General features: G+C 40.1%; 1 protein-coding gene across 50 annotated transcripts in view; it reads left to right on the forward strand.

Annotated features, from left to right (window-relative positions):
* The window catches only part of MLLT10 (MLLT10 histone lysine methyltransferase DOT1L cofactor), a 217,488-nt gene extending 206,118 nt beyond the window's left edge, over positions 1-11,370 (forward strand). For 47 of the 50 annotated variants that reach the window (XM_070055479.1, XM_051820635.2, XM_051820633.2 and 44 more), the window contains 3 exons: positions 342-438; positions 7,603-7,809; positions 9,577-11,370. In XM_070055479.1, coding sequence (XP_069911580.1) covers positions 342-438; positions 7,603-7,809; positions 9,577-9,621 — 349 coding nt within the window. In that variant the 3' untranslated portion in view covers positions 9,622-11,370. The remainder of the gene's footprint in view (positions 1-341; positions 439-7,602; positions 7,810-9,576) is intronic. The other 3 variants (XM_070055509.1, XM_070055507.1, XM_051820675.2) reach the window with 1 other exon arrangement.
* Positions 11,371-11,595: the final 225 nt, after the last annotated feature.

Consider the following 11,595-nt stretch of genomic DNA (forward strand, 5'->3'; position numbering starts at 1 on the left):
TCAGTTAGCATGTATTCTTTGTTATAATTATGTGTTACTTTGTATGGGCTGAAGTTTTCTTGAATAATTAAAAATAAACATACATGATTTTTAATAAACATACATCACTATTCTATAAAAAGCAGTGTATAGTTTGTATACAATAAAATATCTTGACAATATGACTTGTTATTTAGCTGTTAACATGCATATAGGAGAGAGAAAGAAGAAATAATTTGTATGTAATTGTATTTAAAAAGTTATTAAAAATTTGTTAATTTATTAAACATCAAATTGGAAAGTTGTCTTTCATTTACTTGAGAGGTGTTTAGTAGAAAGTAAGAATTCTGATCATTTTTCAGTGCCTCAGGACTAGGATTACTTTCTGACCAGCAAAGACAAATACTTATTCATCAACAGCAGTTTCAGCAGTTATTAAATACTCAACAGCTTACACCAGTAAGTTCTTCCTTTTGATAATATTTGATTTTTATTAAGACCAAGTATTCTAAGCTAGAAAATATATTCACTATATAGGTATCGACTCCTTTTTTGTGAAAGAACATTACTGAATGCAATATCCAAGAAGTTTTTCTTGCCTTTGTTATATAGTCTGTGATGTCTTGTGATATCATATTCACTCATTAATTGTAAAATATCAGAACATGTTCATGGCACTGTTGTAGTAGGCTCAGGTGATATAGTGGTGAATAAGACATAAATCCATACACTTCACCGAGCTTCATTCTGATAGGGAAGATGGACAACAAATACATGTCTTTTAGCAGTATAAAATGAAAGCAGGATGAGGTGATAAAAGAATGGTGCAGTAGATGCCCTTTTAGATAGGACGGTCAAGCTTCTTTGAGGGGTTGTCTTTAGAGCACAGACTTGAATAAAACTTGAAAGAGTGTCCTTCTTGGGTTAGGAGAAAAAGGAGAGAAAGTGCATTCAAGGTAGAGAGCACAGAGGTTGGGAAGACCTGGCCATGGTCTAGAACCCTGCATATGGCCTTCTGTGACTTTGGCAAGAAATTTGGATTTTCAATGTGATGTAAAGCCATTGTTTATTATTATCATTATTTATTACTCTTCCTGTTATGGAAAATTTCAAGTGTATCTAAAGTAGAAAGTAGAGTATACTGAAGCCCCTTGTATTGACCATTCTGTTACTTCTGTTTAATAATTACCTCAGTGACACTCTTTTTTCATCCATCTCCAGTTACTGTTTTAGAAGTATTTTATCAGTTAGGTGTGGAGGGTTTTGGACAGAATATTTAAATAATGATTTGAAATTTTAAATTATTAGTTTAGCTGCTGCTTAGGTCAGAATGATCTGTGCATACTGGGGAGGAGTTAGGGACAAAAGTAGAAAGAGGCAGGTGGTATCCAATGTTAGAGTAGTCCACTCAGCAGGTGGTGGTGCTGCAAAATAATGTGTGTGGTGAGAATCTTAAGCGGATTGTGGTATATATTTGAAGATGGAACCAATAAGACTTGCTTGTTGGATATACAAGCAGCAGCAGCCAGATGCTGGAATTTGACTTCTATTGAGATTTAAGACAGGAAGGAGCTGGCTTTGGAGAGAAAACTGTTCTGGGCATCACAGTACAGTTGGCTCTCTCTGGCTGCAGGTTCTGCATCTGTGAATGCAGCTAACTGCAGACTTAAAATATTCAGGAAAAAAATTGTGTCTGTACTGAAAATCTATAGTTATAACAGTATTTACATTATATTAGGTATTAATACATCATCTAGAGATGATTTAAAGTATGCAGCAGGAGGTGCATAGGTTCTGTGTAAAAGACTGCACCATTGTAGATGAGGGAGTTGAGCATCTATGGAGTTTGGTTTCTTAAGGTTTGGGGCAGGAGGTGTTTTGGAACCAATCCACTATGAAGGTGAGAGATTACTGTACTAAGGTTGGACAGTTCTATTTAGATGTTGAAGTGAAATGTCACGTGGTCAGGTGGTATGGGTCTGGGGTCCCCAGAAAGGGTGCAGTTAGGAATAAGAATTTGAGGTCATTGCTTTATAGATGATGCTGCGAGCTGTAAGATTTGATGTGATCTCCTGTGATACAAGGACTGGGCTCTCGGCACCCTGGAGGAGGAGAATGAGTTGATAACAAGGAAAAGTGTTCAGTTGAGTAAAGAGGGAGAAACAAGAGTGCTAGCCCTGTGGCTGGGCACAGAGTGTGTCTAAGCAGGGAGGAGCAGCTATGAAATGCTCCTAGTGGAAAAAGTGGGAACTGATCATTGTTTCTGGTTGCTTAGAGGTTTTTGACAAAGGCAGTTTTTGTGTAATTGTAGTAAAAATCCTAATTGAGTGGCTCAAAGAAAATTAGGACGTGAAGATGAAGTATAGCGAACTTAAGACATTAAGTATAGAAAGCAGAGAAATGGGCAGCTACAGGAAATATAAGGGCATTGTAGAAACAAATGTATTTTGAAGTTGCCAGCTTACATGTGTTGAAGGGAGGCGATAGACAGGAAGCAGAGGTGATACCTACATTTCAGTTACAGATCAGGAAGAGCACCTATAGCTGGTTTGGTGACAAATGGGGTTGTGGAAATAGCACTTTTAATGTCTATTATTTTCTTAATTAGAAGTATCAGCAGAGTGAGTGACAGAGACAGGGGTGTTGATGGTTGGAGGGGAGAGAATCTGTGAAACAGCTATCTTGGAGAAGGGGAGAAAGAATTAAGACATGTGAATGTGTGGCTCAGGCTAAGGGCAGTAGTCTCCCTCTGTCGTAAATAAAACAAGACCACACTGACAAACTGAGTAGCTTTTCTCCTGTTCCGTTTCCATGGCACACTTCACTTAGTTGGGCTACTTGGAGAATGACTGTTAAATAAACATTGGGGTCATCCTTTGTTTTTCATTTCTTCATAAAGTTAATTTATGTGCTTTCTTGCTTTAGTAAAAAACATTGAAAATACTTGTTTTGATTCTGGATCACTGTTTTCACTGTCACTGTTCTTAGAATGGTATAAAAATAGATGGTATCTAAATACATTAAAATGTGATGTTTTCTTACCACTTGCTTTATTTCACTGATTTATTTATTTAAGATTACTTATTTGAAAGGCAGAGTGGCAGAGAGAGGGAGGGACAGAGAAAGAGATCTTCCATCTGCAGGTTTACTCCCAAAATGGACCCAGCGTCTGTGGCTGGGCCAGGTTGAAGCCAGGAGCCCAGAACTCCATCCTGGTCTCCCATATGTGTGGCAGGGGTCCAAGCACTCCGGCCATCTTTCCCCTACTTTCTTAATCACATCACTAGGGAGCTGGTTTGGAGGTCTGGAAGTAGAAGAGCCGAACTCAACCTGGCACTCCAGTATGACTAGCATCGCAAGTGGCAGCTTAATGTGCTGTGCCATATTGCTTGCCCCACTTGCCTGACATAATATGAAATATTAAAATTCCAACCAGGTAGCGGGTTAAGCCGCTGCCTGCAGCACCAGTGTCCAATATGAATGCTGGCCAGTTTGAGACCCAGCTGCTTCACTTGCAATCCAGCTCGCTGCTAATGGCCTGGGAAGGCAGTAGAAAATGTCCCAGGTGCTAGGGCCTCTGCACCCATGTGGGAGACCCAGAAGCAGCTCCTGGCTTCAGCTTGGTCCAGCCATTGTGGTCATTTGTGGAATGAAGCAGCATACAGAAGCTCTCTCTGTCTCCTCAACCCCCTCTCTCTGTGACTCTGGCTTTCAAATATATTTAAAAAATAAAATTATAAAAATTTTAAAAAAGAAATATTCAAACTCAGTTTGAGTTTCTTTCTAATAGTTAAAATTTTGCTCTGTTAATGATAGCACATATGGATGTTTCATTTTTAGAACATGGTTGATAAAGGAATTTTCAGCACAAATTATTTTTCAGAGATCACAAGAGCTAAATGGATTTCAACTCTGCTTTTTCTTTCTTCTTCTTCTTTATATTTATTTTTTTAGACAGGCAGAGTTAGACAGTGAGAGAGAGAAAGGTCTTCCTTCCTTCCGTTGGTTCATCCCCCTAATGGCTGTTACGGCCAGAGCTATGCCGATCCAAAGCCAGGAGCCAGGTGCTTCCTCCTGGTCTCCCATGCGGGTGCAGGGCCCAAGCACTTGGGCCATCCTCCACTGCCTTCCCGGGCCACTGCAGAGAGCTGGACTGGATGGAAGAGGAGCAACCGGGACAGAATCAGGCACCCCAACCGGGACTAGAACCTGGGTTGCCGGCGCCGCAGGCGGAAAGATTAGGCTAGTGCGCCATGGCACCGTCCTGCTTTTTCCTTCTTTAGCAGAGTTCGTGCAGTTCGTTCATTTAGAGATTTTAAGTTGGCAAATTTTTATTTTAGAACACGTATACATCCTCTAGTTTTTAAAATTTTTTTTTCATTTTATGTGAAAAGTAGACCCAGAGCCAGAGGGAGAACGCAACATCTGGTTCATTCCACAGATGCCCACCAGAACTAGGGTGGGCTCTGTTAGGAGCCAGGAATTGTATTAGGGCCTCCTACATGGTTGGCAACCCCAGTACTTGAGCTGCCTCCCAAGGTATACAGTAGCAGGAATTCAGATTGGAATTGGAACTTGGATTAGATCCAGGCACTCCAATATGGATGTGGCTTTTCCAAGAAGTATCTCAACTGCTGTGTCAGACTCCTACCCTCTACCTCATCCATCTTAAAAATAACTAAGACTGAACTTCCCATCGGTTATCACCCTTGGGGATGACACTGTGGCATAATGGGTAAAGCCTTTGAAATAAGTAAATTATTTACTATTTATTATTTAATTAATTATATTTATTATTTAATAAGTAAATCTTTTTTAAAAAGATTTATTTATTTAAAAGAATTACACAGAGGAGAGGCAGAGAGAGGGAGGGAGGGAGGGGTGTCTTCATCTGCTGGTTCACTCCCCAGTTGGCTGCAATGGCCAGAGTTGTGCCAGTCCGAAACCAGGAGCCAGGAGCTTCCTCCAGGTCTCCCACACAGGTGCAGGGGCCCTAGGACTTGGCCATCTTCTGCTGCTTTCCCAAGTCATAGCAGAAAGCTGGATTGGAATTGGAGCAGCCAGTACTTGAACCAGCACCCATATGGGATGCTGTCACTGGAGGCAGTGGCTTTACCCGCTACGCCACAGTGCTGGCCCCAGTAAATAAATGTAAAAAAAAAAAAAAAAAAGAAAAAATTTTTTTCCCCACCCTCTTTCTCTGCTTCTTATTGCCTCCCAGCTGACCTTCCTATTGTGGAATTCTGTGGTCGATCTCATTTTCTTTTTACCCGACCTGGCAACAGCATTTGACAGTTAATCATTTTTCATCCCATTAGCTTTTTTTTTTTTTTTTGGCAAGCAGAGTTAGAGAGGGAAAGGTCTTCCTTCTGTTGGTTCACCCCCCAAATGGCTGCTACGGACAGTGCTGCGCCGATTCGAAGCCAGGAGCCAGGTGCTTCCTCCTGGTCTCCCATGCAGGTGCATGGCCCAAGCACTTGGGCCATCCTCCACTGCCTTCCCGGGCCACAGCAGAGAGCTGGACTGGAAGAGGAGCAACCAGGACAGAATCAGGCGGGCGCTCCGACCGGGACTAGAACCCAGGATGCTGGTGCCGTAGGCGGAGGATTAGCCAAGTGAGCCGCACCACCGGCCTAGCTTATTATTTTTTAAAAATATTTATTTTGGGGCTGGTGCTGTGCCGTGGGAGGTTAAAGCCCCAGCTTGCAGTGCTGGCATCCCATGTGGGCACCGGTTTGAGTGTTAGCAGCTCCATTTCCAATCCAGCTCTCTGCTGTGGCCTGAGAAAGCAGCAGAGGATGGCCCATGTCCTAGGGCTCCTGCACCTTTGTGGGAGACCTGGAAGAAGCTCCTGGCTTGTGGCTTTGGATCAGCTCAACTCTGACTATTGTGGTCATTTAGGAACTGAATGAGTGGATTGGAAGACCTCTCTCTGTCTCTCTCTCTGCCTCTACTTCTCTCTAACTCTGCCTTTCAATAAATCTTTTTTTAAAGATTTGTTATTTATTTGAAAGGCAGAGTTACAGAGAAAGGGAGGAGAGACAGGGAGAGATCTTCCACCCGCTGGTTCAGTCCTGAAGTGGTCACAGTGGCAGGGATGGGCCAAGCTGAAGTCAGGAGCCAGGAGCTTCTTCTAGGTCTCCCACACGGGTGCAGGGGCCCAAGCACTTGAGCCATTTTCCACTTCTTTCTTAGGCACATTAGCAGGGAGGTGGATTGGAAGTGGAGCACCTGGGATTCAAACTGGTGCCCAGTACACAGATGGAGGCTTAACCCACTATTCTACCATGTCAGCCCCCCCAGCAGCTTTCAGGATGCCACATTATCTTGGCTTTCTTCTGACCTCACTGTTTCATCTTTTTTCTTTTAAACCTCCTTTCCTGGGCCCCTGTTTTCTTCAGCCTCTTAACTTGAAAGTGCCCTAGAATTGAATGACCTTCAGTTTCATCTCTTTCAATACCTTTTATTTGGTGATATTTATGCCAGGCCTCTATCTGAAGCTTCAAGTAGTATCCTGCACCTGTGTATCTTAAAAGACATATCAGATATACTGTGTACAAAAACGAATTTCTGGTCTTTCTGTAGAAACCATTTTCCTCCATTTCAGCTGATGGCAGCCCCATCTTCCCAGTGGCCCAAGCTGAAAACCTTGGTCTTCTCTTCGCATCACATGTTGATGACATCAGGAACCCCTGAAGTCACAGTGTGTCATCTTTCCACTGGAGGCAGGCGTTTAGTCTTGTGGTCTAGAGAACAGTTAAGACACTTGTGTCTGATACCTGACCAGGGCTCCTGACTGCAGCTTCTTGTTAATGCACACCCTGGGGAGCAGCGGTAATGGCTCAAATAACTGGGTTCTTGCTACCCATATGGGAGACCTGGACATTGTTCCCAGGTCTAGCTGTTGTGGGCATCTGTCGGGTGCACTAGTGGATGATCTGTTTTCCTCTCTGTGCCTGCCTTTTGAAATTAAATAAAGTTAGAACCTAACCACCTACCCCCAACCCACACCACACTTTGTCACACACACTCTAGTTGCCCACTGCCTTCAAGTAAAATATTGTCACATTGTCACATTTTTGTTTGTGTCTCCTTAGTCCCCTTGTGTACTCCCTTCCCACCTACAAAATTTCAGGCACCTAGAATAGTAGCTGGTCCATCATAAACATTCAGGAAGTGTATGTATAATGAAATACAATGTGCTTGCTGTGAATAGTAACTGCACCCTTTCTGTTAAACAAGACTGGGAACATTAACGTTCTAACGCTGAGCAGAATAATGGGAAGGGTTTGCCCCATGTGGTATGTTCTGAAGTCAGAAGCAGCTAACTTGTCTCCTAAGTTGCTCTTCTCCTGATCATCGCCGAAAACCTCATTAGATTAAAGGTCTCAAGACCTATCATATTTTGTCTTGTTGGAAAATAAGTTGCTTACTGATACATTTTATAGTAGACAGGTATCCAGTGCAGCCCATTTTTCTGGATGAGATACTTCTTTCTTAATAGTAACACTGTAGTTAACACTGACATGTTTAATATTAAAGGAACTAAAAAGCAGAAAACTGGCTTTTCTGACTGTCTAATTCTGTGATTGGGAAACTTACTTTATCCCGTTTTTGCCTAAGGAACAGCATCAAGCCTTTATATATCAATTAATGCAACATCACCACCAGCAGCACCACCAGCCTGAACTACAGCAGCTACAGATCCCTGGGCCAACACAAATACCCATAAACAACCTTCTTGCAGGTACTCAGGCGCCCCCACTTCACACAGCTACCACCAACCCATTTCTGACCATACATGGAGATAATGCAAGCCAGAAAGTCGCAGTAAGTATTTTTGTTAATATTAAGAATTTCATTGATGAATCAAAGATCATTTTCCAGCCTTTTTTTTTTTTTTTTTTAATAACACCTGTTTTTCTCCTGGCAATGTCTCAGTACTAGTTTTTTCAGCAGCTGGGCATTGTAAACACAAAGGACTTAAGTCACTTTCTATATCTCTTAAGCATATCAGTCTGCATTTGCATTTAAGATTTGAAGGCCTTTTTATAATTCACTTTTCACACTGAAACTGTTTAGTTAGCAAGTATTATGTAGGTATTAAGTAGGATGAGCCAATTAGAAGATAATATACTTTGAGAAACTTTGTTCAAGTAATTTGTTTATAGAACCAGTATATATAACTGCAGAATATTTCTATTATTTTGCTCCAAGTGCTTTTTAAAGCTGAATTATATTTATAATAAAATTTTAAGTCAAGGAGTTCAATTATTCTACCAGATTACTTTTTAAATCAGTCACATTTATAATGGAATTTCAGTTTTAAAATATTTTTATTTAGTAGCATTTTACCCTTTTCAATGTAAAAGTTAACACTGGGTACAAGAACAGTATACTACACATACAGTAGCATACACTTTAAGGCTGTTTGTTTTTATTAATTCTCCCCTCTTCAATTAGGTCTACTTTACTGGAGTATAAATGTTTCCCCTAAATTCCAGTTCAGGGCAGAACCCTGTTAGAGGAAGGATATTGGGATATAGAATGGAGACTGGACATCAGGAAAAGGAAGAAGGGAAAGAATGAGGTGGGAGACTTGGCAAATCAAAGTGTTAAAGAAAAGTCACAGTGTTTGCTATTTCCCATTACTTTGAACGTTTTCTGTTTGCTGTGCTTTTAAGTCTTCAGAAACTTTAGTTTTTATGTAGTAACAAGAGTTGGTTTCAACTAGAGGATTATTTTGCATTAACTCCTCAGTACTATTCTGTTTGCCCTCTTGTGTCACCAACTTCCTGATTGTGAGATGGTGTCATTACCACAAACCTTGTTATGGCTCCAGAGTCTTGCTGATGTGGGAGATTTCACTGATTAATGATCTAGAAACGTTTTGTATTTTTATGCCTTTAGGTCACTAATTTCTTTGTTGTGTTAAAAACGTAAATTTAAAGCTAATTCTTCCTCAGCTTTACAATATGACATGTATTTTTTCATGGAAAAGATAATATAAAAAGAAGTGGTATACTTCAGAGCTGACAGAGGAGAGTGCGGCTGGGCACTAATGTTTACTGAGCACCCTTCTATGTGCTAGGTATCCTTCCTTGTTAGAGCCAATGGGAACTGTGATTTCAGTCTTGAAATAATATGATGTAGCCATGGTTTAAAGACTGGACTCAACAAAGAGTTTAAAGCTCAAAGAACAAATAGTTTAGGTCAGATCAGAGCCCATGATTTTTTTAGTCTGTAAAAAATTCACTATCCGTGATAACTGTGTTACTGCATCTGAGGAAAAGTTTATTTTGGAGAATGAATTCTACATTCATTCCTTAGGAGTTCCATCCCTCAAATGGGCTCATTGCCTCTTGTGTTGCTCATTGTCTTTCTGTATTGCTGAACTGAATGTTATAAAGCTTTAATAGTAAATTTATGTCTTTATATTATGCTGAAAAGTGGCCATGCCAACTTGCTAAGAAAAGGAATCATCCAAAAAACCACATTTTATCCATCAGTTACAGTTTCACTTAAAAGATATATTACCCTAAATGCTGGCCCCAAATTGATTGAACTAATGCATCTGATTTTTTTGTTTAACTGCAGAGACTTAGTGATAAAACTGGGCCTGTAGCTCAAGAGAAAAGTTGACACTTGAAAAACATTCAGAAATTGCCTACCCTGCTGTTCTGGCACACGTCATTGGCTGCTGTTGCAGTCTGTTTACTACAACTATGAAGAAACGCAACAAGAGACTAACCGCACAACACAGGATTAGTTGCCGCAAGCACGTTCTTGTAAGGCTTTGATTAATTTTCTTGTTGCTTTGTTGCACTGACATGGAATTCCCATATTCCCTTACCCACATTTTTTGAACTTTGAAAGAAAATTTAATAACTAACTTTTGTCAATGAAATAATTTACATGCAATGAGTTTATCAACCCAAGAAAAATTTAATATAGTTGGTGCACATCTAGTTTTGCTATAAATTGGAGATATGAATAGCAAAGCTAGACTTGTTCCATTTAAAACCTCCTTGCTTTCACTCTACAAGTTGCTTATGAAATAGGATCTTCTCTTTGCATTACAGTATGCTTGCTCTGTGAGATCTTAGAACAAATTTCAAGGAACTGTCCAATTTCTTCCAGAGTTTTATTGAGTAAATATTGCAAATATATATATATATAGGTCATCAACTGGCACTTGGCAATCTTTGTTTAAAAAAAATTTCCTTCCAATGGGATTTGGCCAATTTTGTTAATCACGTTAGGACGGTATTGTCTGCTTCTGCTAATGGTAATTTTCTTTTACTAAGTGGTTTTTCTTTAGTGTTAAGATTCATAACTTTTAAAAATCCCTGAGTTAAGCAAGTTCTAAGGCTGCTGGGGGAACCAGATCAATCAAAGCAAAATACTTCTTTCAGAAAGAGAGGCCACTCTGGAAACTGCTAGTAGGGTTTGGCCTTAATCAAGTGCCTGTTAGTACCTCCATTGTGTTGTGATGGCTCTAGAGAGCAGAGCTGAGCTACAGTCAGTCCTTGTAAAGTAGCAGGAATCGTTTGCCTTGTCCCAGCAGCCTTCCCCGTGCTTCCGCCTTCATTGAAAACTTTCTATGCCACTGTAGATAGCTCAGGCAAAACCATTACCTGGGTATTTATCCACTAATGAATCACAAGAAAATGAGTGGACTTGGTAAGAATATGTATTTGTTTTATTTATACTACTTCCTATTACCATTAAAACAAACCAAAAAGAAAACAACACATAAACCCACACACAAAAAACCCACACACACAAACCCACCATTATATTCCTGGAACAGGGGAGACCTATATTACAGCCCTTCTCCTTCGGGAGCCATGCTCTTGATGTGAGATACGGCAGAGGAATTGATTAAAGAATTGGGCATGTAACCATTGAACTGTTCTTGTATGTGTGAATTATTAGTGGAAAAGACCCAGCTGTAATTAGACCTCCACTGTGTACTTAGCTGGAAGAACATGTTAATTCTGCAATATGTCTCTTGGTTAAACATTGCACAGTTCTTACCTCATTTCTGTAAATAAGGTTTTGTGAATCTGTTTTGTATTGTGAAAAATTCATAAGATAACATTGATATTTTGATTTGTAATATTTCTAATTGGTAGATTTAATTGAAAGTAAAATTAATTTATTTTTATATGTTCTGGGGAATTTTAAAGAAAGTCAAATCTTTTGTAGATAATTTAAAAAAAATCAGTGCGGTTTATTTTACTTATTTAACCCACTGGTTGTTATTCTGTAACAATTTGTATAAATGGTAAATTTTGAATGTGTTGTTATTTTACCTAGATGTAAAATTCCACATGTATTAAAAGAATGTAAAAAGTTTTTGTTAATAAAATTTAATAATGTTTATAACCATGTTCCATTCTTGTTTGGAGAGGCTGAGGGTCCTGTTGCCCCTAGGGCTACACCTGTATAGCTCAGCCTGCAGTCTTGGGCTGTTCTGAGTGTTTGGAACACCCGGTGACATCACCCAGCAGTAAGTAAGTTGCTCTCACGAGTGGATGCCATGCAGCATGAGGCAGTGTGCAGAGCAGGCCAACCTTGCACAACTTCATAGGTGCTGAAGGATCAGGCGGT

The sequence above is a fragment of the Oryctolagus cuniculus genome, chromosome 13 (assembly GCF_964237555.1).
Source record: "Oryctolagus cuniculus chromosome 13, mOryCun1.1, whole genome shotgun sequence".
Classification (NCBI taxonomy): domain Eukaryota; kingdom Metazoa; phylum Chordata; class Mammalia; order Lagomorpha; family Leporidae; genus Oryctolagus; species Oryctolagus cuniculus.